The sequence below is a fragment of the Primulina tabacum genome, chromosome 1, assembly GCF_025594145.1.
Source record: "Primulina tabacum isolate GXHZ01 chromosome 1, ASM2559414v2, whole genome shotgun sequence".
Taxonomy (NCBI): domain Eukaryota; kingdom Viridiplantae; phylum Streptophyta; class Magnoliopsida; order Lamiales; family Gesneriaceae; genus Primulina; species Primulina tabacum.
The window spans coordinates 56,261,047-56,289,012 of record NC_134550.1 but is presented as its reverse complement, the minus strand read 5'-3'; the positions used below and the strand labels follow the sequence as shown (position 1 = coordinate 56,289,012).

Below are 27,966 nucleotides of genomic sequence, written 5' to 3'. Positions count from 1 at the left end.
TTCATCTCATGACGTTACTCAGTCTGCAAAAGTTGCAGCTTTTCTCTTTAAGAACATTACCTATTGGATTACAACACAGTTGAATTCCACAGCCATCATCACGGTCCACAATCACATCGACAATCTAATATCTCCTCTCCAAATTTTCAAATCCACAATCCTTTCCTTTCTCTATTTTGGAATAAAACAAAACCAGATCCGTGAATTTTGTTGCTGCAGAGTTATTTCCTCATTTGTTTAATTTCCGCTAACTACCCCAACTACTTCTGGTCCTCCACCGCTGCTCAAAGAAAGGTGGTACCACGATTTTAAGGGAAAAAGCACCCACTAACTCATGCTGGAAGAATATGGAGTATTATTGGACTCTGCTTAACAACAATGCAAGCCGTGGTGATGGTGTGGGTGAGCATCATAGTAATAGCTGTGGGAACCCTGCATGGGAATCATGGGATCTTGGTGGTAATGTCCACGCGCCGCCTACCTCAGCCGGAAGGCAGGTGGAAGCTGGTGCGTTTGACGCGCTGATGCTGCGAGAGGAAGAAAGGAACGGGGGACTGCATAGTTGTTCTGCGTCTTCTCCATCTCTTTATTCGGGTAAAGGGCCCTGTTACTACAACCCGGACCCGCATTTAACATGCTTGAAGCTGGGAAAGAGGCAGTATCTTCCTAGGAGCTGCGCCCGCCCATCTTACACGGGCAAGAAGGGGAAATTCTGCGACCCCAGTTGTGAGAAACCCTCGGAGCCAGCTGCGGCGGTACCTGGCGCCGTTTCGGCGGTGGTGCCTAGGTGTCAGGTGGAGGGATGTGGGGCGGTGCTGGCGAATGCTAAGAATTATCACAGGAGGCACAAAGTTTGTGCGAAGCACTCAAAAGCTCCGAAAGTAGTAGTTCTCGGAATTGAACAACGATTCTGCCAACAATGTAGCAGGTGATTATTGGTCGAAAGTCGAATTATTTTTGGATAACGGGAACGATTTCTAGAATGTTTTTGTTTTGAATTAGCAGGTTTCATACCTTGGATGAGTTTGATGCATCAAAGAGGAGTTGCAGAAGGAGACTGGCAGGACATAATGAGAGAAGAAGAAAGAGTTCTCAAAAGCATTCCCTTTCTAAGAGATCCGTCCAAGGTAAAATCGTTACATCAGTTATTATTTTTTCTGAAGAAAATTTGGAACATTTTTTTTAAAAATTTATTTGAATTATGATTGTAATGTCGTTTGGAATATTAAATTTTCCTACGAAGTTTTTAAATAAGTAATCCGACATAGTTGTCTAGTTTACGTGCTAAATTTATTACTATGCCTTAAGTAGAAGGTTAATCATATTTTGAGTCGAGATATTTGTTCATTTTTAATCAATCGATCCCATTCATCCCAGTAAGAAATTGCGGATTCAAATGGTGCGAGACAAAAATAGAATGATTTTTGCCAAGAAAAAGTCGTTGCGGTATATCGATTACTCAACGCGTACTAATTTCACGTTAGCTCACATGTAATGGTCTCTTTGGGGGGATGATCCAAATTTTGAGGTGAGGGGACAAATCTTGAATACATTAAAAATTACTTGTGAATTTTGTTTATTTTGTATCTATGGGATGATGTAAAATAGCTTCTCCTCACTTTTCCCCTGGATTGCTTCTGTCTTTATGGTCGCGATTGTCTTTCTTGTATATTTGAATATTGTTCATCTGTACTGCACTACAAAGATGCCCATGCTCTATTTATGTTACTTTGCATCTGTACCTCATGTACGTACCATAAGATTTTCGCATTTTCACGTACTTTTTGACTATAAAATTACATGCATATATATGAAAACGATACATGCAGATATGAAAACGATGGCCGCCAGGAGAAACCCACACCACTTCCCTAATAGCAGTGAGTGTGCTCTCTCTCTTCTGTCATCGACGAACCAAAGTCCTTGCACTTGGAACAGCATCTCTGCTTCCTCAGATCTTCCGGCCAGATGCAGCCATGCGCTGCTAGAGCTCATCGCCGAAAATCGAGCCTCCAGTTTAGCCTGCAGCAAGGATAATATTCTCAAATTTAATAATCAGATGGAGAACCTTTGGGTTCAAAACAGATCGAATCTACGGCTCTTGAGCAGCCCCTTCCCCTCCCAACAAACTGGAGGACATTTAACGTTGGATCTCATGCGGGCTTCGAGTTCCGAATTTGGGATGTTTTCTTCGCATGATTATGATATTGGTAATAGCACTAAATTATATAAGGGAGGAAATGATCAGCAAGAGTATCGTTCTGAGTTGTGGAGACTGCCTTTGGGTTATTAATCAGTTTATTTATGATTCTTGACATATGCATGATTTTTTGTTATCGGTTGATTTCGTTCTCAAACATTCATCCGTCATTGTATATTCAATGTTGGATATATTCTAGGCTTAAATGTGTATCTGGATTCAAGATTTTTGTTGTGTTTTTTGTTTTATTAATAATTAGGATTTGTATTCTTTGTTCATGGAATCGTGGAAATAATTTGAATTTATGCGATTAGTGATTTTTCCATCTTCTTTTAATTTTTGGCCTGCGAATGAAAAATCAATCAAACAATAAAGAGCTAAATTTGAGCATTTTTCCAACCGATATAACAAGGACTAGCTCCTTAATTTTAACAGATTAGTCAGCATTACTTCAACATGAATCATATTATTTGAGTTATGTATGGGGGAAGGTAAAATTAATATAGCTAGCTCCGATATATCCCCGACCACTGTATAATCACTCAACCAAGGCATGAATAGGCCAGTGATTTTTCCTCATTCAACTCTTCAGCCGACGCATCCATCTTCTTCCTCGAAAATTCGTCTATCTTCAAACCTGAAAATGCCTCTATGTGTTCTTAATTTTGAACATATTTCCACATTAATCTTATATGTAGTTGTTATAATATATTGGAATGACAAAAAAACTAATTAACCTTGCACGATCGACCATTCTCCCTTGTGACAGGTAACTGGGAATGAATAAATCAGGCCCGGTGGTATGCTATAGGAGCCATCGGAATAAACTCCCATTGACACCCAAGTGCCCTACAAAAAATTATGCCAGGATCATAGAATATAGATAAATTGTCATTGATAAAATGAAAACATGTATGTGCCGTTCTGTCTTTGAATTTACATATTTCGACAATTATGATGCTTTAATTTTTTAGATAAAACTACGTATTTGTTTAATTGAAATATGCCGGATTAAACCTTAGGCGTTCCAAGAACCCAATCCCGGATATGATCACATGCAGCGCTGGCAGCAGAGAATGCGCTAGAAAGCTTACGAGCTTTGATAATGGCCGCACCACGATGTTGCACTGTGGTAATAAACTCTTTATTTAACCTAAACAAATAGCAGGACATCAAATTTTATCTAACTCATGAGTGTAAACATGATCAATGCGACACATAAATTGCATATATATATATATAGCACTTATATTGGTCAGTTGGTTTACCATTGATCATCAGCAATGAGTTCTCTAACGGGCTTGTGCCCATTTGCCGTGTGAACGGTTGCATGGTTAACATCTGGATATTGAGTGGACGAGTGATTCCCCCATAAGATGATATTTTTCACGTCGGTGACGGGGACGTCCAGCCGATCTGAAATCTGGGCTTGAGCTCGGTTTTGGTCAAGTCTCGTGAGGCAAGTGATGTTCTTAGCTGGGATTGAGGATAGTTCTTTCAAGATTAGGGCATTTGTGTTGGCCGGGTTCGCCACCACCAACACCTACGTACATCAATAATATAATCTATCTATTCAGGGATTTAATGGGATTCAATGAAATTTTTTGTACAAATCGTATGAGCAATTGACAAAAACTGAAAGATAACTAACATATCTAGCTAGCCATTTTGCGCCTTCCGACCCTATTTATTTTTCATATACTTAATTAATTACCTTGCAATCAGGGGCCGCATACTGGTGTAGCGCCGAGGCCTGAGCCTTGTAAATGGACACATTCTTGGAGATAACATCCTTCCTTTCCATGCCTTCCTTCCGAGGGAATCCACCCAACATTACTGCTATATCAACACCTTTGCAAGCTTCCACCACATCAGTTGTCACAAATACACCTAGTATTTAGACATATAGGTCGCGGTTACATTAATGTAATTTATTAGAATGAATGGCATGCAACCAGTATTGTTAAATACCTTTGACGAGGGGTAAAGCTGCATCAACTAACTCCATTTTCACCCCTCTCAACGCCTCCGCCCCGAGTTCTATATCAAGCATGTGTATGATTACAGGCTGATCGGGGCCTAGCATTGCTCCTCTTGCTATCATGGGAACAAGAGCATACCCTATTTGACCTGTTATACAGCATGATCATTGAATTAAGAGACAATCGCATGTCTTAAGGTAACAAAAACTATGCAAATACTCAGCTCGAAATTATACTGATAATTCCAACAGAAAATTAAGCTTGAAATTAAATATTTAAAAATTAATATTATTATAAGTTTCAACATGCCTGCAGCCCCCGTGACAAGCACCCTGACGGGTTCCTTCTCCATTTCCACGAAACTCCATATATGTTTCACAATCTTCCAAGATAAATATACACAAGCCAAAACAACAAGAGGTTTTTCAATCAACCGGACATCATCCATTTTAAATACACAAGATTAAAAAGGAAACTACGATTTAGTATCATTCAATCTTGCAATATCATTTATATATATGTTCAAATCATGGAAGAATTCATTTATCAACGAGAGAATCTCGTATATGGTTATTTGTAAGCGAGGCAGATCAAAGAGTAATACAAAGTCCACAAGACATGAATTAGTATAACATTTCTTATTCCATGAGAAAAGAACATCTTATAGCAGAGAGTTCAAAATTTAGATATTTTCAAATATTTGTAAAAAAAAAAAACAAGTGATTACGTTCATTACACATTCCAACTTCCAAGTTTACGAAATTCTCAAAACCGAATGTTTGAATTTTGTAGGTGAAGCTAATGGAGTTTGATGATGTAAAGTAAGTCTCATTTAAGACGATTATGAGATGTTAAAACCGAAGTTTACGAGGTTCGATTTGGATTATATATGTTAAAATCGAACTGACCGAAAAACCTGAAGTTTAATTGAGGTAATAAATTTTTAATATTATATATTTTATAAAATGATATTTATTGAATTAAGTATATATTTTAGCTAACTTTTAGTTGATTATTATTTGTTTAATACATTTAGATTTTATATTTAAAGGTTTTATAAAAAAAATTAATAAAAAGATAATATATTATATTTTAAAATATACTTTAATTATTAATTTAAATAAATTTTCAAACCAAATAAATTGTTTAAAACCTAACCGACAGAGGAACACCCTTAATTAGATGATTAAAAATAAAAGTAGAGGGACCAAGCTGCATAAATAAAATATTTATATATTTCATTAAATTAAGGGTTAGCAATTGAAATTTTAATTATCCAATATTTAAATATATAAATAAAATTAATATAATTTCCGAAACAGAAAATCCATTACCATGACCAATACTCCAAACAAGTCTTTATCAATGTTTGGATAAGTAAAAAATTGGATTTGAATTTGAATTTCTATTTTGAATGTTCAAGTAAACTTTTTAAATTTAATTTGGAATTTGTTTTAACCATTAAAACTAATTTATTTTATATTATAATAATCTTTGTATTGTTATTTTTTAAAATGGTTTCTTTATTAACAATATTTATATAAATATTCTTATTTTTTTTCTCAAGAAAAAAATTTATTCTCGAAAATATAAAAAATATTTGTAATTGAGCAATTTTTTTAATAAATAAAATAATAAAATTTATAATTTAAAATAAATTTATCAAATTAAATTTTACTATTAAAATAACAAACTTTTTAATAAAAATATCTTATTTATAAAATTTTTTAATATAAAAATATTTAAAATTGATTTTGAAATAAATTTTTTAAAAATATATGATATAAATATTTGTGAATTGATAATGAGTATTTTTGGATAAATGACATTTTTATAAAATCTGAGAATAACATTTAAAATTTATGAATAATATATACAAATTTATCAGTAAAATAATTTTTTATTTTTTATGACCAATTTTCACGAAATCATTCTAAATTTTTACATATTTTATAAAGATTTAACCGAGTTAAATCCGATATTTTATCAGATTTAGATTCCCCCAATAGCAACCCCATTTTGACTTTCATCTTTCCAAACGCATTAAAATCGTATTTTAATTCCAAGAATCCCGGGCTGAATCAAGAAACAAACACTGAATTCGGACGTTGGATATCAACAGAAATAAGAATTGCAGCAGAATCGAGAGAAAAATGCGAAGCCATAATGCTGCTTTGCTTCTGAGGAGCTGTTTCTGGCCCAGTTATGGATATAGACACCTTAGTTCACTTCCCAGCAATCCCCTCATCGACGATCACGCCGATGATATAGTAAGCTTTCACTTGTTATTTGCTGCATTTAACCCTCTATCTCTTTCTTTTACCCCGTTCGATTTGGTTGCCTTGATTTTACTTTCAGGTGCTTGTTGATGCCAAAGCTAGTTCAAGAACGGCAATTCTCAATAGACCCTCTTCCCTCAATGCTCTTAATATCTCTATGGTCAGTTTTTGATCGTCTGCTGTTTGTATTTTCGATGCTTCGGTTTCCTAATTGTGATATTCGTGTTTCCTTTGCTGGCGTCAACGTTTTTTACTCTATCGAACTGGTAAAATTTTGGAATTCTATCTATCTGATGGGAGGGTTGTTTCTTTTTCTGTCTTTGTTGAAATGCTTCCTTGAGGTCCCATGTACAAGATTTTGTCTTCTATCTGATAGCAATGCTGAGGTAGCTATATTAGGAATGATTTAATTGTGAACGGTTGCAGAGTCGTAAATTTCTGTGAGGTGACAAAACCAAACAGTATTAAAAGTTTTTTAAAATATGGGGCTGAATGTCAGCAGATTTTGTTAATTGTTGTTTGTTATGATTATTTTAGATGAATGTTTAAATAATTCACCAGGTAAGTTCTGTCTTCAATGGGATTGCTTCTTTTTTGCTGTTGAATTAATCGTGTGGTTGTGTTTGGATTTAATTTGATATGTGGTAGTGTGGTAGTTTTAGATTTGGTGTTTCATCTGTCGTCGATGTGAATTGCTAGGATTTATTTGTTGATTCCAGTTGTGAGAAAGAGAGTCATGTGGCTCCATTGTTATGTTTGTTGGGACATTACATGATCAAGGTTAAGCTTTGTTTCAATTATGGTGCATGGTAAAATCAAGCACAATTCAGGATTGCATTTAAGTTTTATGATGCACTATCTAAGACAAAGTTTTTACCGATGAATGTAGGTATCCAGGCTTCATAAGCTTTACAAAAGTTGGGAAGACAACTCTGACATTGGATTTGTAGCCTCAAAGGTACACCTCCTTTCAAGTGTCCAGGCTCTTGACTTCTTAGAAGTCACTTTTTTTCCTTTGCTTCGTGTTATATTAAAGAATTGTAGGTTTACATTTGTTTTTTACACTTATAAATAACTCCAAGGTGAATTAAAATTCTTCAAGGGCAGAGGCAGGGCATTTTGTGCTGGTGGAGATATTGTTTCGCTCTATAATTTGATAAAAAAGGGTACATCTCTCTCTCTCTCTCTCTCTCTCGCTCTCTGTCTATAGACACACACACACACACACACACACACACATCTGTTTGCATGTCTACCGATAGTGGTAGTTGCGTCGTGGTTTGCCACCAAACGGGAGGGGACCTGAGGAGAAGGAACGGTTCCTGGAATTATTAAACAAAGCCATACCTTTGTGGCCGAGAGCTTAGTCATGTCAATACTGATAAATTCATCCTGAAATTGGGAACATCGGGTAGAGGAAAGGTGAGTGTAGAAATAATGCTAATTACATTTATTGTTCTAAGAAGACTGGAAACTTCTAGGACCTAGGTTTATGTTGGCAGCATTTTCACTTTATCTCTTTTTAGTAGTCTACGAACATAAATGACCAAGTGTTCTATAATTGTCATGCATTATTTTTTACACTATTCTTTTGTCCTTTAGCTTGCTCTGTGAACTAGCAGTTATCATGGCGACTTGGGGATGGAGGACAAGGACCCTATAGAAATTAGGTTGAGTGAATCTAAAAACTAAAGGCAGTTCTGATTAAAACTCAGCCTGTATATTTAGATTCCATCTTAACATGACCCCTAACGAAGGAAGGAATATAACTTAAGAATTTTTACATGATCTCTGTTCATTTGCTTGCTTATGTATGAACATTTAGTTTTTGGATGTTGCTATAGTACCGGTTTGGGTTTTTATTAGATCCTGCCAAGTTACAAAATAATCGAGTTACAAAATAATCGACAATTTTACATGTCAGATATGTGGGTGCAAACAATTGCTATTGGCATCTGTAAAGGGCATTCAATAATGCATTAATCTTCTTGATTGTAAAATTGACCGATTCACTCTCTTTTATTTTCTTAATCAAAAAATTGTCTGATTCTACGTGAACTTGAAAATTAGTTTCACTACAACCACTCTCAGTTTCCTGCATATTCAGGGTCCTTGATTTGGGTGTAAAAATGCATAGACAGATATTTCCACTCTAGTTATATTCATAACAAGATATTTCCACTCTAGTTATATGCCAAAAAATCCTCATATTTTATGTGGTGACCACTTCAGGATGAAGCAATCATTTTTGGGTTTCAGAATGTGCCGTGACAGTTCTTTGTTAGAAAATAGTGAGATTTTTCTTCATGAATCATGATATAAGAAGTATGATGATGGCCTCTTTATTTTCACTATGTTTGTTGTTATTTTTTTAATCTTTTTTTGGCAAAATTAGCTGTAAGTTCTAATCCTACTCATACAGGGAATCTAGACGAGTGCAAAGAATTCTTCTTGAAGGCATATGGTTTTATGTACTTTCTTCATACTTATTTGAAGCCACGTGTGAGTATATTTGATCTGCATCTTCATTGTTATCTATTTGTTGTGTGCTAGTCAAATGTTGCACGACAGGTCATCGTTTCTCTTCCTAAGATATATGTAATAATATAAATTGAATTTCAAATTTTCAGAGTGCAAATAACTACATTTTCCTCTTCAACACGATTCTTGTTTGTGCAACTCTCTCCCACTAATTTCTTTACACTCGTTGTTCGATCTTTTGAGCAGGCATAGAAAAAGCAATGGATTTTTGGACTATGTTGGCTATATGTTCTTCCTCTATTTCTGTATCCTTGAAGTTTGTCTCTTAATAAGCAGCATTTGGAAATGTGTTATTTTCATTTGAATTAAGGTTTGCTTATAAATAAAGAAGAATGAATGTTTCCATATAAAAAAAACTTATTTTCCCATGCATGAACATATGTTGAATAGCACTTCTATATTTACCAGCTTGTAGCTATTGATGCTAAATTGTTTACTCTGTCTGGGTTGTATTGAATTTACACTAGTTTCCTATATTCCATTCAGGTTGCTATTATAAATGGGATTACTATGGGTGGTGGAGCTGGAATTTCGATTCCTGGCACGTTCCAACTTGCAACCGATAGAACTGTATGATAAAGACAAAACACTGAATAACTTCTTATTCTCCTCTTTGTCGTTATTCATTAAGAGAGGCCTGTTTTTTTTAAGGCCAATTGGTCTTGTGCTTTGGGCAATTATTTAACTTATTGTGTATAACTTTGTTTTAGGGGTGCTCAAATAGCTCCGACATATTTTTGCTAGAATTTTTTATAGACGTATGATGTAATGAAGCTGAAATTGCAAATTAGGTATGAAAATCTTGAGAGAGAAAACATAGCCGTGAAATTGAACATAATCCATATGCAGTTATGTTTCTTGCATTGAAATAGTGATGTTCTAGAATTTATTGTTTGCTGATTACAAAAATAAACTCAAACCACAGTATACTTCGATGTGAGTATTCTTACTGCCTTCATTTGTTATCTTTATAATAAAGGAACAAGGAGCCTAAAAAATATACGTGCTGTTGAAAAAATGTTTTTTCTGCTGTCATTTAGGTCTTCACTGGGAATTTTATATCACAACATGATTGCAACTTTTACTAGTTTGCAAAAAATTGAGCTCCATTCTACCCAATAATTGTAGATTTTTGCCACTCCTGAGACGGTAATTGTTCAATCCAGATGCTGGAGCGTCCTTTTACCTCTCACATTTGCCTGGCTATTTGGGTAATTTTTAAACTTTTGTGTGTTTCATCAGTGTTCATCATGTTTTTTCCCAAATTGTGATCACTGACCTTTCGTAGTCCGCTGTTAGCTTGTTGAGATAGATGCGAATCACCCATATTTTTCGATCATCTACCAGTCAATTGCAGTCTTTGTAGGATATTGTTCTTTAATTTACAAATTTTATGATTTTATGTATGATAATCAAAAGAACATCATGTCGGCCAACTTTTGGTTTACAGTTTGAATAAATGACACATAATGGGCTACCGGTGGTTGGACAATCTCACATTTCCTTTCTTCTTCTCTATTATTCATTTGACATGTCTATATCTTCTTGTATGTACGGGAATGTGCAGGAAAATTATTATTCTTGTTCTCATGCCCATTTGATCGATATGTTAACTGATCACGCAGCTGATTGAGCCTCTGAATCTGTATATTTTCCGTTTACAGGAGAGTACGTGGCTCTGACAGGAGAGAAACTTAACAGTCAGGCCCACTTATTTTTTTAAAAAAAGTCGATCTTCATATTCTTTTTCATTTCCCACTGGATTCAATGCAATTAAATTGCATTGCTCATCATCCTCTATCCTTGCAGAAACTTCCTTTAATTGAAGAACAACTTGGAAACTTGGTAACAGATTGTCCCTCTGTCCTTGAAAGTTCTTTAGAAAATCACAGGGATCCCATTCATCTAGATCAAACAAGTGTAATTCATAGGTATTTGTTTCTTGCAAGTCTTAGTTAGATTCCCGTTGAAGCTCGATCGGTCCCATGAACACCAATTCAATTAAGCTTATCATTGATTATGTTCTGCTGACTGTTGAATATTACTTTAATTCCACTGGGAAAGGGTGTTAATACACTGTGCTATGCAATTCTAGCTCTAGACTAATCTTTTTTATTTTCATCGGTTTCCCAATTACTCAATTTGTCTCTTCAACATTTCATCTTTAGGATTGAAACTGTCAAAGATGTTTCGGTCACGACACAGTCGAAGAAGTAATTGAATCATTGGTGAGCATATAAATCTCAAACGTTGGAAAGGGGGTTTTAAACTTGCTTGTACTTAAATTTATCATACAGTATTTCCTGCAACTCTAAGCTATAAACTTTTATAGAAAAACGAGGCTGCCAAAACAAATGATGCATGGTGTGTTTCAACTTTGAATAAACTTAAAGAAGCTGCGCCATTGAGCTTGAAGGTTTCCTTAAGATCCGTAAGTCCCTTCCATCATTTTCCTTGTTTTCATTTCAATAGACTTTTGTCATTATTTTTCTCGTTTTCCTTTCCGTCATTTTCTCATTATTTGAATCAATGTCTGGTCCAGATACGTGAAGGTCGATTTCAAACTCTTGACCGGTGTCTTGTTCGTGAGTATAGAATGTCCGTACAAGGAATCACGGGGCAGATAAGCCATGACTTCTGTGAGGTACTATGTTCAAGGGATCACAGTTTCCGTTTCATTAGCCGCAAACATTTTGGGCCATTGTCATTTTTCCATGTTCCTTGCTAGGGTGTTCGGGCAAAGCTAGTTGACAAAGATTTCGCACCAAAGGTAAAACTGATTGTTTATAACTCGTTGGCATCATTTTTCATATAAATGCTTGAAACTTTTCGCTTATCTAAATCTCTAGTACCACTATGATAAACAAGAACTACATTTCCTCCGTTTACATGTGATTTGTTTGTAAAACATGCAGTGGGATCCTCCAAGCTTGGAACATGTATCACAAGACATGGTTGACCAATACTTTTTTCTCCAATTTCTTCACTTGAGCCGGAACTTGAGCTACCCACCAAGCAAAGAGAAGCATTTTTATGATATACTCGGAAAGTACATAAACTATACTATTCTTCCATTTCTTTTTAGATTTTGGAGATCCAAAATTCTTCTGAAATCACACAAGTCGTGTGACAAGACATTTGGACCACTGTGCATTATTTTGCTTTAATTGGTTAAGCATTTCTTTTTCTTTTTCTTTTTCTTTCTGGTTGGTGAACCCAAATTTAATAATCATTCTGCTTATGTACTTGATAATTAATTAAATAAAGCCTTAATCAATTTGATTTAGTGTTTAACTCGATTTTAAATCAACATTCAGATTGGATATGACAGACGAAGTAGAAAAATCTAACTGGCCCTCGTACCCGCTTTCACCTCAAAATCAAGATTACAAAATCGGGAGTTGTAACATAATGTGCTCATATAAAGATTGGATTTTTATTGGATAATACTATATAAAGATTGGATCGAATCGTAATGTAATAATAATGATAATAATAGTTTTTTTAAAAAAAACCATAATGATGTTGTTACTCAAATATAGGGAAGCAAGAAGAGTTTGCTGGCATACATATCCATTCTCATCCCCAAAAGTTCTCAATCATGGAAGGAGGTTTCTTGTCCGACACCGAGAACTCGAGTTCTTTGGAGCCTATCATCGGGAAAACCTCTGATAAAGGCGCACTCGAAGCTGTTGTTCCAAGTAATGGTGATTGTGTATTCGGGCCGGTTCCATCACGTGTCGAGGTTCGAAGGGCGATTTCCGATCTCCAGAGGTGAGTGGCTGTAATGTTGGGCAATTAGCTGGGAATTTCTTCTTGTTTAGTAATCAAAATCTGCGTATTTAGCCTAACTGAGATTTCATTCTAGTTACAAGATGCGGTGCTATACATTTTTGGTGGGTTTTAGAAAATAAATTTTAGATTTTTATTCTAGTTTCGAGGTGATCGACCACCATCAACTGCTTGCTCACCATCATAATTGGGTGGAATGGAAGCTTGCAAGTGGGGACTATTCTGTGTGGTGATACGTGCGTTTATATAAAAATAAAATCATTTAAAGTTTGAGAGGTGACTGTCCTGATCATTACACTGGTTCTGCCCCATCCGCACGGCCGTATGTTGGCTAGGATGAAATTAAAAAGGTTAGAACCTACGCATGATTGTTCTGGGCTACATCATGGCTAGGTTTCAATTGATGCGAAATGGTCGGTACAGATTGGTCTGGATTGCTATTTTATTAGGCTGACATGGTGGGATGGATGGATTGCTCTTGTTTATATACTTCTTAGATTTATTTTATTCCAATAATACTAAGACTTCGACAAAATATGTGGTTTGCGGAATATAATATTCCACAAAATACAGTAGAACTAGTTTTTACGTGAACCATGTGTCCAAGTCCTTGGTTTTTTGAGATCATGATATTGATTTTTAAGTCTCTTTGATTACTATTGTCTGAATCTTGCCTTTAATTGCATTCATCTCATGAACTTAATGATGTATTTGTCATATCATGATTTGCTTAGGTTTGTGAACACCCATTCTGCTTCTAAATCAGAGCTTGATGGGGTTCAGCAATTGCTGTATCGCCTCGATCAGACTAATATGCTGCAGTCTCCTGGATATGCGAAATTTCATGATGCTTTTTCTACCATGCAAGTAGAGCCTGCTTTTCGGGTATCATCATGTTTTCAATTTATGAAAGTGTATAAAATGCATAGTTGACAGCCATTGAACATCATTTGGTTTTGTGCAACATAAATGATTTTCAACTACGCGTTGTTTTATTTAAACTTGTCACTTGTATTCGAAAAATGAACTTTGAGACACTCGTTTCTTCTTTCTACTTGTTTTTTCCTTTTTCTCAATTAAATTTGGATGTGTTTGCATCTTCTCTTTGAATGGAAAAACATCATTTTTCATGTTTGCCTATGAAGAAGAACGTGAAGTGGAATCATTTCCCTGCTAGCAGATTATGACTCCGTCCATTTTTTCATTTCGTGACATCTGAAGTAACTTTAATTTATTTAAAATGTGAAGGGTGAGAATGGTTTTGCATGGAAGGAAAATGTGATAAAAATCTCTTTCAAGTCTCCTTTAAATCTTGGATATTCTCTGTTACTGAGGAAACTGATTTCTTGCATAGAACACGGTTACCTCCATTTCATCTGATAAAGCTGTTTGGGAGGCTATACAGAGTAACAAAGCAGTCCAAGATTTACGAGGCTCTATTTTTGCAGGTTTTATATTTGAACTAAATTATTCTTATTATATATGTAGTTTCATTTTGCTTGCACATGCTCTCTTTTGTTGACATAAACGTTATTCTAATAGGTATAAAATGTTATGATGCGAGCTATTTTGAAGTGAATCAAGATCCACTAGAAAACCAACATTTTTAGAGAACACCTAAGATCTATGTGACCTATGTTTTTTGGATTTCTTTTCTTGTTTTATTTTTTGTTGTCTACGTTATGTAACATGGTACCCAGGATCTTCATCCGCAATCCTCATCATGTTCAAAGTCTTGATTCCAGAGCAGTTGATCAATGTTGTCCATTTGAAATTATTGTTGCTGATAGTCATTTTGCACCATATTTGACTTGAAGGATTTGATAAAAGGATACCAAACCTCTCAAATTAGAGGATTTGAGATGCATTAGTTAGTCAAACTCCATCAGAATTCGGTATTACCTAAACAAGTGGACCGCATTTATGATAAGAATTAGGTTATTGAACTCTCGGCATTTCTATCCATGCAGCAAAAACGAAGACACTTTTGAACTGCCTTGAAGAAGAACCAGACATAATAGCCCTTATCATGAGGTGGATCCTGAACTTCACAAGGTCAAGGGTTTTGGAATTAGCTGAAAGCTTTGGATTGCTGGTGAATGAGATGATCCAATCTTCTCCCAAGGATAAACCCGCTTCAGAGCTCGAGAATCTGTTGGAAGAGAAAGTTCGATCGTCATTGCTACTCTCTATCATTATCATGCTGATTGTTGTCATCACCCGAAGCTAATGCTAGTTAATCTCACAGACGAAAGAATCCCCCAAAAAATTCCAATCTTATCGTGTTTGCTGGTGGACTTGTTTGTATCAACTATCAACATTTGAATCTTGAAATTTGTGATGTGTGTTAAATGTTATGTTTATTTCATCTCTCAATTTGTGTTCGTTCAGAGAATGATCTTTAACTTAGTCAAGACAAGTATGCTGATTGTGTTGGTAAATTTGAAGTCAAGCGAAAATATATATTACAACATATGAATAGAATTCTTACATCAGCTAATCATTTCGAAGGCTAACATTTACAAAACTTGAATCCAAACAGAACTCAGGTTTTGCTCAACAGACTATCGTTTATTACTTACTTTATCGTACTTAGCTCAAGTCAAATCTGCGACTTTCTTTATACTACAAAAAACTACAATACTAATTTTACATGTTTTATATTATTAACTTTAAATTTTGATAATTATTGTTGTTATGTTCGCAATTATATATTTTTTTCGACGTAAAACCACAAGTCACACCTATACAGCATTTATGTTACGTTGACATGACGTCGAGTCGATGTTTAAATATCACATCAATATTTCCGATATAAAAGAAACCAAAATTTCAGTTCTCTTTTTCCCCCCACATTAATTCTAGCACAGGAAATAATAAATAGTTGGTTGAATCACATATCATCCTTGATCTGAAATCTGAACATCTTCAGATAAACATTTTTTGAGATACAAATGATAGATTGAAGCCATCAAATACACGACGTCTAAACAATTTACATCTCAATTCAACCATAGCTTTGGCCGCGTCAATTCGTGCTCTGTAGCTGAACTCTGGTTTGCGAGCTTCTGGATACGTGAAGAGAATTCCTCCGCCTGTCAATGTTACACAAACCATCAGAAATACATAATTTCCAAATTTGAAATGATAGAAAAATTGAGAGACAGCAAATACTGGGGGGCATGTCAAGGTTTAAAATGTTCTTACATCAAACTAATGGGATATTTATTCTATTAACTGCATTACATGAAATTTTTAATTGGCTCCATATTTGTAAAGAAATGTGTGAATGGAAGAATATTGAAATTTTCCACTTAAACTTAAATTGGAAGTTTCAACACATACAAAAGGAAAAGAATTGATAAAACAGTAAAAAAAACAAATTTTGTCACTCAGACCTGTGAAAGTCGATGTGTGTGTATAATACACACGCACGCACACGCACATAGAACCCTCTTTTTATGATTTCTGTGATTGCTAGCTTCAATAGTTCGGTTTTTAAGTTTCCATTAAAGGGTCAACCAGAAACACCATCACTTCCACATGAAGCCAGCCTTCAAACAGGCCAAACGCTATTCGCCCCTTGTCAGTGATTGTTGTAAGTTGTAACTTCTTTTGAAATGAATAGCGAAAATTCGGATACCAATTTTAACTGTAATTGCCACACAAATTCCTGGTAATATCGTAATTAAAATATATATTGAACAATAGAAAAACACCAAATTTTGCTCACCATATACTAACAAGGGTGGTATTTGCTGTTCACAACAAATCCAACAGCATCTGAAAAAGAATAAGAGTTAAGATACTTACCTTTTCATCAACCCACATCAATGAACTCAGTTGGTTGTTTAAGATACGAACAACGACATCCAGTGGAGTCATTCCATCCGTGGCATCAAGCTCTCCACCCTAATTTTGAAATATCAGTTATATATTGTCTACTCAAATCTTTTAAGAATATAAAACACATTTAAAGTAAAAGTACTCACTTTGTTGGCATTAATAGAATTGATAATAGATTTAATCTGTTCAGTCATATGCTCCAGGTCTCGTTCTATCATTTCAGCCTGCTCGTACCTGCAATCATTAAGAATAATAAAAATAAAGTATAAGACTAAAAATGAACAGTAAATCAACACTACTTTTTAACGCCACCAAGCCTTGGAAGGTAATTTGATGCCCGATGACTCAAAGGTTCATTGCATTAAAACTATCGGTCATCTAACAGCTAGACCTAAGATACAGTAACGCTAAATTTCATAATAACCCAACGACAATTTTCAAATTTCGAGCTGAGAAATGTTTTTAAACAAAAAAACTGAGATGAGAGATGGAGACAGTCAAAACATATGTTAAAAGGAATATACAAGAACTACGCAAAAGGAGTTCTCACATTGCATCTCTGGTAGATGCAGCCTCGTCATCAAGCAGTAATCCACGCTCCTCGCTGTATATACGCTCGGCTTCTTCCTCCATACTTTCCAAGGCTTTGTCAACCTAACAACCAATGAAGAAACCAAAGCAAGAATTAGTTATGAAACTGACGCAAACAGCATTCTAGACAAAATCGACAGGAGAAATGATCTACAGACCGCAGGACGCATACTAGGTTTTCTTGTTGCCTCTTGGACGTTAGTTTAGGCCTCATGGCCCATAAAACTGGGCTTTTAATTGTTAGGACAAGTCAACAAATGAGACACCAGTTTTTTTATTGTTGGGCTTTTAGAATCTTAAAAGCCTGCGGCATCTAGACGATTAGTCGGCGCCTAGGCTCGCCGGCTATCACATTTTCGGTGTGGTCAGCCGGCCGGCGCCCAGCGCTTAGGCGGCCGCCTATCCCGAAATTTAGAACACCACTTTATATGAAATCTAAGTTACACAGGAAAATATGTTACCAACTACCAAGAATTCTAAAAAGTTAAATCCGTAATTAATTGCTGTAAAAGGTTCAGTAAATATAAAAATATGTCCCAAGTTTTTCTCAAAAGAGAAAAACAAAAGGCAAAATTCACTATGAACGTATCACACTTGGGAATATTCAAAAGTAAACTTACATCCCATATAATCATTTTCTATTAAAACAAAGCACAAACTTCACCATCACTACATAAAACAATAAGAGTGGGTACCTCATCTTGATAAGTTTCAATTAGCTCCAACTGCCGCTCCAAACTATCCTGGGTCTTAACAACTTTTGCAACTTCACTCTAATTCAAAATTTTAAGAGTTAAATTCACCAGCGCCAATAATAAATATGATACATGCTAAAATTAAGGATAAACATAAAAAGTCCATAAGATGAATTCTTAAATCAATCGCACATGCACATTGACACTCTGAATCCGGACATATAATTTTTGACAAACAAAAAGAGCGGTTCGACCTTCAAACAAGACCGTGTGGAAAGGCAACAAAATTCACAGACAGCAGACAATTATCGAGTAGCCCTTTCAAATGACATCGATTTAGTTCAAAATTGTGAAAAATAAAATAGATCATTCGGATCCAAAAGCCTGATATTAGGCCAATATAAAAAACGACTTCAAGAACGGACATGAGTGCATCAGTAAGGTAATTGAGGGCATTGGACCAGTGCATATCCCTCAGAAACAGAGAAAGATAGACCCACAGAACAAAAACATTAGGTTTATGGGTGTCAAGTTGGAACGTACAACTTTATATCATAACCATATTCATTATTTTTAATCAGGAATGTATTAACTGAATATCATCGTTCGGATTTTTCAAGTAGATTGTAACTTTCTTTTGGTGTTTTTAATAGACCTTTGCCAAGAGATTGATTCACATGGTCTCAAATGAACATGATCAACAATTAACCTTTAATATCAGTAAAAGAAAGTAACTGACAAAAGTAAATTTTGAGAGAACACAAGTCTACTAGTTTAAATTTTTTGTTTAAAAAAACCATTAATGCTTTTCCAAGAAACAAATAATACTAAGTTGAGAAACTGTCTTTTAGTTAACACAATGAACTTGAATATTCAAAATCACGAACTAGATGGGAATCTGTCCGACTCTATAAGCTTTGACCTGTACCTAGTCAAACATAAATTCAGTTGGATAAGCCATTCTATAAGTTCCAGATTAAGTTAATCTCGGAATTGAAGCTTTTTAGGGGATCACAAACTTCTTTTAGTTGCATCCACAATCAATCAGGTAGCAATTAGAGCCCATTTAAATTATCTGAAATGTACATGAGTTAAAGAAATACAGTAAATGAGAAGACTTGTATAAAAAAATACTTTTCCTCATACACCAGGTGACTGAATTAAAAACTGAAGTGCACAGACAGCATCTTTAAGGTAGAAAACATAAAAAACAAATACAGCATACATAATAAATAGAAAAAGGGAATGCACATGCATCCAACAAATACTGACAGGCAATACTACTAAACCCCACCAATTAAGGCTAAATGTAAAGGCAACTAAACAAATAAACATTGGCATAGAATCACATTACTGAGAAAAAATTTCTACGATATTAATGTGGTATATAGTGAACTACCTCAAGTGTGAGAAGAATATCACGATTCTGCAAAATCCTACGGTCCCACTCAGCTATTGCATTAGCTTGCTTCTGAAATTTTCCAGCCCGCTCCTGTAGTTCAGCATTCCATTCCTTGATGATCTACAACAAATATTTTCACATAATTGGTGACCCAAAACACAAACAGAAGATCGCTGATAAAAAAATTATAGGAACATAGTTTTTTTTATGTTTCTGCGTAGTAAAGTTTATATAACTGTAAAACATAAGCATATTGTTGATAAAAATTAAAAAAAGCACCACCCTGTGCAAAAACTATTTACCTCCTCAACAGTTCTCCCAGTAATTTCAGACGGTAACTTGGGTGCAGAGGCTAATGCTGTACTGGTTGTTGAAGTAGTTCTACAAGACAAGAATAATACAAGGAGAGAATAAATGTTTAAAACATAATATATATCTATTGTACAAAATGTTTCCAGTATTTGATCTACTAAATAAAGCACCAAATAACTTTTGCTATGAGTTATTCATTTAATTTACAATAACTACTTCGGTAAATTTGTGCTAGTAATCCAACTGGGAAACTGTTAACTATCTATCGGCTTCCAATCCTGTGTTAGCGGGAAATCTACTCTTCACTCCTCATTCTTAAGTTCGAGAGGATAGGAACCAGAGTTTGGTCTCAAATCTTATAAACCACAGAATTCAAACTTTTCATTCAACCACTAAAAACTCCGATATTGTGTTTGCGTGCTTGTATTTGTTTGTCTAGTATCTTAACATTTTATGCCCCTCTTTGCAGAACATATTACTTTTTTTGTGTGATAGTAAGACTATTAAAATGGTATTTTATCTACTCTTTCAAAGTGATTGGATATAGGGTCTCCAATCTATATGTTAAATAATATCTTTCAGGAAAAATTGACCACCAAGAAACAACAAAAAGAACGATTATAAGCATGATTCTATCTAAAACTGGGATTGCAAGTTTGGAACATCCTGAAAATTGCAGCTCCATCACAATGATTAATACACTTTGTAGTGAATAAGACAAAAAAAATGATAGAACCAGTGTGACATACAGACCCACTACTTGAAGATACAACAAGGGATGATGTTGTTTGAGCAGAAGAACCGGCAGTTGAACTTATCGGAGTTGTTGAAGCCACACCTTGAGCACCTACAAATACATTGACACAGTCTAAAATAAACCAACAAGGGAAGTATTGTATTAATTACCACCAGCTTCATATAAAATATATGGGCGAGTACATCATGATTGAAAAAGACACACAAAAGAAAGGAAAAAATGAGAAAGTTCTGTTAGTGAGATATCTTATATCTAACAAGTATTCCCTCAATTTATAGCATCCAAAACTGAAAGCTTTAAGAGCTTATCTAATCAAAGCTCATTGTCATCATTTTGCTACACAGGACAAAAGAAAAGTATTCAAGGACTTGATACCACCTGTGCTAGGCTTTTAATAATCGATGGAGCCTACATTAGCCTATCAAACCCAAATTTTTGGTTTTACGTGTCTAGCAGTCTACTCGAATAATTGGACTTCAAATTCCAGTACAATCATGACCACTATCCTCACCAATGGCACCTTCAAAATATGTTATTTTTTAAGAAAATTAAGATTTCATCATAATAATAGTAAATACATAAAGATATAAAAAAAGGGTTCAAGTGAAGGATAAACATCCATTGAATGTAGGTTTTCAAATATTTCTCGCAAATTATATAAAGGAACTTAATGCATATTCACAAGACTTTAAAACAAATAATTAATACCATAATAGAAAACCCTTAATTTTCCAATTTCTAGCAAATTATCCAACACAAAATTATTAAAGCTTTAAAAAAAATAATTAACACCATAATAGAAAAAACTCTTCATTTTACAATTTCAACGCAAACCAACAGATCAAATAATCCAGAATCCGCCAATATCCCAGCATTTTTCTCTTTACTCCGCTAAAACTTAAAAGAAGGTGCAACAAGCAAGAGCTCAAATAACTAAACCAAGTAAACATTCCTCTTGTCGAAGATTTACTAGTAATATATCAACATTATTCTTCCTCGACTGCTCTGATTCTTAAGAGTTAAACAACAAGCCCTATATTACAAGAATGCAACATCAAGAAATTGGTATGTATTGAATTTGGACTGACATGCACAAGTATAAAAATTTCCAATCAAGAGAATAGAAATTTACCTTGAGAAGGCAGAGTAGAAACCGATTGTGGTTGAGATGACACTGAGGATGCAGCTATGGGTGATTTCAAAGATAAAGAGAAGGCACTTGAAGCTCCAGATGACAATGCAGGCGCACTAGCACCGCCGAAACCCGTAAAACCTGTAGATGGAGCAGATGTAAATGATATTCAATGTCGTGGACACTGCATGAACAGTACCAATAGAAACAGGGAAGGTCAAACCAGAACTAGCAGTAGAAGATGCGGTAGCAGCAGATAGAAATGAAGCAGTTGTAGCTGAAGGGGTGGTACCAGCTGCAGTGGCTTTTGATGTGGGCACACTTGAGAGAGGCGATGTTAAAGTGGAGGATTGAAACCCTGTAGTGCCAAAACTGGGCAAAGTCGATGATGAAGCTGCTCCTGATGCTAAACTGGTAGTGCTCTTTAAAAATGAAAAACCAGAAGAAACAGAAGTAGGCGCTGTTGAAAATGAAGCAGCGGGTGTAGTAGCAGCAGTTCCCAGGCCAGCAGCTGATGCTGCAGGGAACGAAAATCCAGGAGAACCAGATGCACTGGCGAAAGAAAATCCAGGTGCTGAAGAAGCTGAGCTTGAAGCATTGGTAGGTGCGGGGAATGATGTAGCTGTGGTGAAAGAGCTCGATGAACCGAACAGGGGAGCTGGAGATGAACTAAAGATGGATGAGGAGGAACCCGTAAGACCTAAAGTTGACGCAGAACTTGATCCAAATAATGGTGCATTTCCGAGAGAACTAGATGCAGTGGCAAATGAAAATCCAGATGCCGAAGAAGCTGAGCTTGAAGCATTGGTAGGTAATGGGGATGATGTAGCTGAGGAGGAAGAGCTTAACGAACCGAACAAGGTAACTGGAGAAGAACTAAACATGGACGAAGAGGAACCCAAAAGGCCTAAACTTGATCCAGAGCTTGATCCAAACGATGGTGTATTTCCCACTGATGCTACATTTGTTGGAAATGAAGGTGTGGAGGGGGCGAATAGGCCTCCAGCTGGGAACTTACCATCAAACACATTTAACGCTGGGATTGGACCTGACTCGGACAGGGGAGCAGTGTTTGCGGTATTTGATGATGATAAAGACGATCCGAATAGGTTGGACGATGCGGCTAGACCAGATCCAAACGACGGTGTGGTGGTACTGCTATTAGAAGCTCCAGAGAAAAATCCGAAAGGGTTAGAAGTTGGGGCATTGCTGGACCCAGATAAGTTTGAAGATCCCGGAGCAGGGGATGCAAATAATGTTGAGGTACCAAATGGTGATGATGAAGGCGATGGTGATCCGGCCACAGCAGCAGAACTCGACCCAAACACGTTAGCAGTATTACCCGTACCCAAAGATGGGGATCCAAAAGGAATTGAAGCAGGAGCCGCAGAAGAGGACCCCAAAATGTTGGGAGCTGGCACTGATCCAAAAAAGTTTGAAGAGGAGGCTGACCCAGATAATGATGAACCAAAAGGACTAGAGGTGGAAGCCGCTGTAGAAGAAGACCCAAACATGCTGGGTGCAGAACCCGAACCGAAAATATTTGTTGTTGGCGCCGAACCAGATAAAGAGGATCCAAAGAAATTGGAAGTACTTGCTGAAGCAGAAGATCCGAAAGAGCTCGGAGTCGTCCCAGATCCAAAAAATTTGGATGTTGGAGTCGAACCTGATGCAGAAGATGATCCAAATGTATTTGATATGAGGCCTGCACCGGTAGAAGACCCGAATAAATTGGAGGCGAGGGCAGGCGACGAGCCGAAGATTGAGGAACCTCCGAATGGGGTTGCAGATGACCCGGTGGTGGAAGATGCCGTTCCCGACCCAACGCCGAAGGAAATTGCGGAAGTGGTTGAGGTGGGGTTTGAACTAGGGTTTGAAAAGCCAAACGAAAAGGGAGAAGGGGACGACGAAGAAGATGAAAATGAGGAAGTTGTGGAGAAGCCAAAGCCCGTCCCCGCCATGGTTGAGGCGGATATCGGCTGCTCTGCGGCGGTGGCGGGGTATGGGGTTTTTTTAAATTTTGGGGTTTAGGGGTAGAAGAAAAGGAAATGTGCCTGTCATAAATTGAGGTTTAGGAAGTACATTTCGCGGATCTTTGTTTAGGGCCAGAACACCTTTTGGCCCGGTCAAATAGTACCATGACGGCCCATTTTCAATTTCTCACACATTTAACGAACAAATTCCCGCCGCGGTCGGTTGTCGCTGTTCCGGCGAAAACATGAACTACGAGCAGAGACTGGTCGAGGGGGCCAAGTACGTAGGAAGAGAGATGATTCTTTTATGAAGTAACACCTTCGATTTTGTGAATTTCTGGTGCTGAAATTCATGTAATGCTAGAGTGCAAAACTGCTGTCAAATGCCATGATGTATTGAGTTATCTTAGCATTCCAAAATCCAATATAGTAGATATGCATTTTTGGTGGCCTCTCATAGCATGTCAAGAAATTGGTGTTTGGGAGAAATAATCAGAGTTTATATGAATTCTTTATTCGTGTAAATCTTAAATAAGTATGTAGTGGCTCCATGGTATTTGTTTGGGGAAAAAATCAACTGCACTCTAAAGAGACAAGCTTTCTAATTTGTTATCGTCCATGTTTTTGGTTTTCCTATAGATGGGACTTGGGAAGACTTTACAGGCTATATCTCTTTTGAGTTATCTGAAAGTATGCCAGAAGTCTCCTGGGCCATTCCGTAAGTAAATGGCTAAAACCATCTATCCTTTGTTTTGGAATTTTGATTATTAAAATTTTCAGTTCATTATTCTACTAATATTTTACAGTTGTGCTATGCCCTCTCAGCGTGACTGATAGTTGGGTGTCGGAATAGCCAATTTTGCTCCAAATTTGAGATTACTTTGTTATGTCGGAGAGAAAGAATACAGACGCAAATTGCAATGGGAAATATATGAGTACGTAAAAAACAGTGATTATCTTATGGTGTAAGTTTTGAGTCTAGTTGAAAGTTTTCACATTGATATGTCCGGACTAATATCATATTATTCTAAAATTATACAAAATTTACATGTAAATTTTTTTAAAAAAAATTGGGCCATCCGAGCTAAAGCCTGAGTATAGATCCATGTGCCTCCGTCCCTGCTCCCATGAGTTGACTATTTTGATTTACAGCAGGTGTAAGCATTATGTAATATTTTTTCCTGCAATTTTAGGCTTGTTTTTCTTTCATAGATAGGTTATTTTTTTATATAATATATAATCCTATCATATCGTATCATTATTGGTTTCTGAACCAGAGTATGGAGCTCTAGGGTGGTGGCTGTTTGGTTTAGATGGTTGAAAATTCTTCTTGGGACTATGAATTAGCGACATGCTGAAATTTTTTCTCAAAGAACTTTAAATATGTCTCTATACGTAGGGTAGGATGACCGTTTTGACTCCTCATCTCTGAAAAAGTGACCTTGTTAGATTCATTTCTCTCTTGGTGCTGCATATAGTTAGAACCTGGTAGTAAATGCTTGTAAGGTACGATTAGTGGTTTTAACTGTTATTATCTCACATTATTTCTTGAGTTTCCTTTTTGGCTGATGGTACAGGCTTCTGCTTTCATTTGGGTTTTGTACTATACACTAAGAGAGCGGTTTGTCATGACGAGAATTGCTGATGACTGGCACACCTATTTAAAACAATCTTACAGAACTTTGGGCATTGTTGCACTTCTGTATGGCTTCTATATTTGGAATGAAAGAGCAGTTTCTTTCCACTTTCTCAGAAGCAGCAGACCCTATGTGTAAATTTTTTTACTCTCACCTTTTCTGAAGCGAGTTGTGCTTCATAAAATAGGTGGAACTCTTTCATAACTTAACTTGTGAAAATTATCGATTATAAAGTGCTGCCCGAATTGCCATAATTATAGTTACCGGCTTGCCAATGCTTTCAAAGTACTTGTAATAATGTTGGTGTACTTTTGTTTTGTGGAACTCTCTCTTGACATTTTGAATTCCTTCTTTGAGCAGGTCATGGTGCAGAAAAGGCATACAGTTTAAGATCTTAAAGTATGTGCTCGGGGCATTCCTGCTTTGAAGAACCAAATCTAAACTTACAGAGTTTGGAACTCTTTTGCTGCCACCTATTACTGAGATCACTGTGTTAGTTTCTAACTGCATGTGTTGAGAAATTAGGACATTGTTGTGCAAATCCCGTTACAAGGGATTGACAGAGTAATTGAGTTAAATCCCTGTGAATGGGGAATTGTATTCACTTTCCTTCTTTGTGTGTCTTTCTTCTCTTTAAATTAATGTGTATTGTACATAGTAGGACTCTCCTTTAATTATTTACAGCCTGTTTTACTTTATTGCTTGCCTGATTGGTGAGATTCCTTAAGCAAGCAGCTTCAAACGAGTTAGTAAATTATTTAACACAGGTGTTTTTGGGTTTTTGCATTTTTTCGCTGTTTTGTTTTGTTTAGTATCCTATTACATAGTTCCTCGATGATTTGAAATTCTTGTTGACGGGATGGTACCTTTGGTTTCTCTGCATAAGAAGGTTTATTTGTCAATAATGGGGAAGGAACTTCCAAGGCTACTTGCTCTGGCCTTCAGAACTTCCACTGCTCAATCATTGCATGATATTGTAAGCTGATTTTTTTTCTTTGTTCACTGTTTGTTTATCATGTTATGTTAATACCATATTCTTATTTCCAAGCTGCATGCATGATGCATATTATATACTTCTCCTTCAGGTAATTCAGCAACGGGAAGCACGTAGTCACCCATACCTTTTCCCAGGTATTGAAACCTTTTCCCAGGTATTGAGCCTGACCATACCAAGAGGGTGAGCACCTAGTTCAGGTAGTGTAATTCACGAACTCTGTGAAACAGCTATTTACAGGACAATTTTGAGTGAATGAAGTTTCGAACTTTAATAAAGCTCATTATCCATTTCAGTTACTAGTGCTAGCAAAAAGAAATTGGGGAAAAATATGACTAGCCGTGTATTCGAAATATTTTTTGTGCTTACTGTCAATCTCATAAGTTAATTTGAACTTTCTGGTTTATTCAGTTTTTCTATGATTAACCCATTGTCTGTACCTGGAATTTTAATTCATCCGGCGAGTGGTAAACTTCTTATCTTAGACCAGCTACTTCAGAAGCTGCACAATTCTCAGCATCGGGTTCTATTGTTTGCTCAGATGACTCATACACTCGATATTTTACAGGCTAGTGTCATAACTACCTACTATTAATTCATTAAACTATACCTGCTGGAGTGACTTCATATTATTCCCTAAAGTTTTTTTCATTATATGTGTGTATGTGCAGGAATTTTTAGAGCTCAGGAAATACCTATGAGCGCCTTGATGGTTCAATTCGAGCAGAGGACCACTTTGCTGCAATTAGAAGTTCGGCCGAAAATATGATGATGAAAGTTGTAGTTCTGATACTGATATGAACACTCCATTTGTCTTTTTGATTTCCACAAGAGCTGGGGGAGTGGGATTAAATCTTGTGACTGCTGATTCAGTGAGTGTCATTTTTTATATCCAAATTTGCTATAATCACTCAATTGTCCTCATATAACTGTTGAAGATTGCATCTTGCACCATAGTATTGTCTTGAAACATACTGGTCGAACAATAAAAATTCCTTGGTAATCCTGCATATAAATTAGGTAATTAACATTGTTACGTTAACTTTTCATTTGTCTTGTCACTTGGATGTTGTCAATATCACTGTGGTATGGAAATTATCGGTCATAAGCTGTGAAGGGACACAAGATTTTGTTTATTCCTTCGGTAAATGTGCTGCATTTGTACTTGATGGTGTACGTGACTAATTCTTTGGTGAAATCTAGTTTAGGCAATTGGTGCAGATTTTACACACAATTGCAGCATGGTTAGTATCAATTATAACAATAAAGTGAGGGGTAATGTAAGCAATAAATTCTAATTCTACTGTGATTATCAGTGGGAATGTGGGTGGTGGTGTGTTTACTTGTCAAAAGCTAGGGATGTCATAAGCTGCCTCTCCTTAATTAAAGAGACCCCATGGCCGGTGTTAGGTTTGGTCTTAAATTCATGTCAAGTATGCTATTATTTCTTTTTTCTGGAGTTTTCTGGAATTATTGAATTGCGGTTGTCCACACAAAGCAATGTGATTTGTATGCTCATAACTGATTTTAGCATTTTAGCTCTTTCTATGTAATTTTTTTGTGAGCAAGATTGGAATCCACAAGTAGATAAGCAGGCTTTGCAGCGTGTACATCGAATTGGTCAAAGCAATCATGTCTTGTCCATAAATTTAGTTACTTGACATACTGTTGAAGAGGTGAGGTCGCATTATTTTTTTTTTCAAATCATCACATTTGGTTGATGTCTGACAGTTGAATTCAGTCATGGGCCTTCTGAGAAGAAATGGGCCTCTTTTATGGGCTTTCTTAGAAATGATGGGCCACTTCATTGGCTTGATTAGATTAATTATTGCA

The 27,966-nt window shown here is 36.1% G+C and overlaps 3 protein-coding genes, 1 long non-coding RNA gene and 2 pseudogenes across 5 annotated transcripts; 3 read left to right on the top strand and 3 right to left on the bottom strand.

The window, feature by feature from the left end:
* Nucleotides 1-2,483, top strand: LOC142520141 (squamosa promoter-binding-like protein 7). The gene is made up of 3 exons (XM_075623145.1): nucleotides 1-928; nucleotides 1,006-1,127; nucleotides 1,830-2,483. The coding sequence occupies exons 1-3, from the start codon at nucleotides 348-350 to the stop codon at nucleotides 2,291-2,293; spliced, it is 1,167 nt and encodes a 388-aa protein (XP_075479260.1). The 5' UTR covers nucleotides 1-347; the 3' UTR covers nucleotides 2,294-2,483.
* Nucleotides 2,484-2,572: 89 nt separating this feature from the next.
* On the bottom strand, nucleotides 2,573-4,690 carry LOC142520134 (malate dehydrogenase-like). The gene is made up of 7 exons (XM_075623134.1): nucleotides 4,492-4,690; nucleotides 4,172-4,330; nucleotides 3,915-4,090; nucleotides 3,469-3,743; nucleotides 3,218-3,353; nucleotides 2,938-3,049; nucleotides 2,573-2,837 (listed from the first exon to the last, which is right to left on the bottom strand). The coding sequence occupies exons 1-7, from the start codon at nucleotides 4,628-4,630 to the stop codon at nucleotides 2,743-2,745; spliced, it is 1,092 nt and encodes a 363-aa protein (XP_075479249.1). The 5' UTR covers nucleotides 4,631-4,690; the 3' UTR covers nucleotides 2,573-2,742.
* A 1,480-nt stretch (nucleotides 4,691-6,170) lies between these two features.
* Nucleotides 6,171-12,752, top strand: LOC142552373 (3-hydroxyisobutyryl-CoA hydrolase-like protein 1, mitochondrial; annotated as a pseudogene).
* A 1,141-nt stretch (nucleotides 12,753-13,893) lies between these two features.
* On the bottom strand, nucleotides 13,894-14,898 carry LOC142552379 (uncharacterized). Its single transcript, XR_012821745.1, has 2 exons — nucleotides 14,778-14,898; nucleotides 13,894-14,256 (listed from the first exon to the last, which is right to left on the bottom strand). It is a non-coding gene; the product is annotated as an uncharacterized LOC142552379 (long non-coding RNA).
* Nucleotides 14,899-15,668: 770 nt separating this feature from the next.
* On the bottom strand, nucleotides 15,669-23,624 carry LOC142552345 (uncharacterized). Of its 2 annotated transcripts, none has more exons than XM_075662098.1 (10): nucleotides 21,753-23,624; nucleotides 21,530-21,670; nucleotides 20,394-20,487; nucleotides 19,631-19,709; nucleotides 19,326-19,448; nucleotides 17,927-18,004; nucleotides 17,191-17,294; nucleotides 16,787-16,874; nucleotides 16,608-16,706; nucleotides 15,669-15,889 (listed from the first exon to the last, which is right to left on the bottom strand). In XM_075662098.1, the coding sequence occupies exons 1-10, from the start codon at nucleotides 23,488-23,490 to the stop codon at nucleotides 15,797-15,799; spliced, it is 2,637 nt and encodes an 878-aa protein (XP_075518213.1). In that variant the 5' UTR covers nucleotides 23,491-23,624; the 3' UTR covers nucleotides 15,669-15,796. The 2 variants fall into 2 exon arrangements, with proteins under 2 accessions (XP_075518213.1, XP_075518222.1); XM_075662107.1 differs by having other exon boundaries at nucleotides 20,394-20,478.
* Nucleotides 23,625-23,942: 318 nt separating this feature from the next.
* On the top strand, nucleotides 23,943-27,854 carry LOC142513857 (putative helicase CHR10; annotated as a pseudogene).
* The last annotated feature ends 112 nt before the right edge of the window (nucleotides 27,855-27,966 follow it).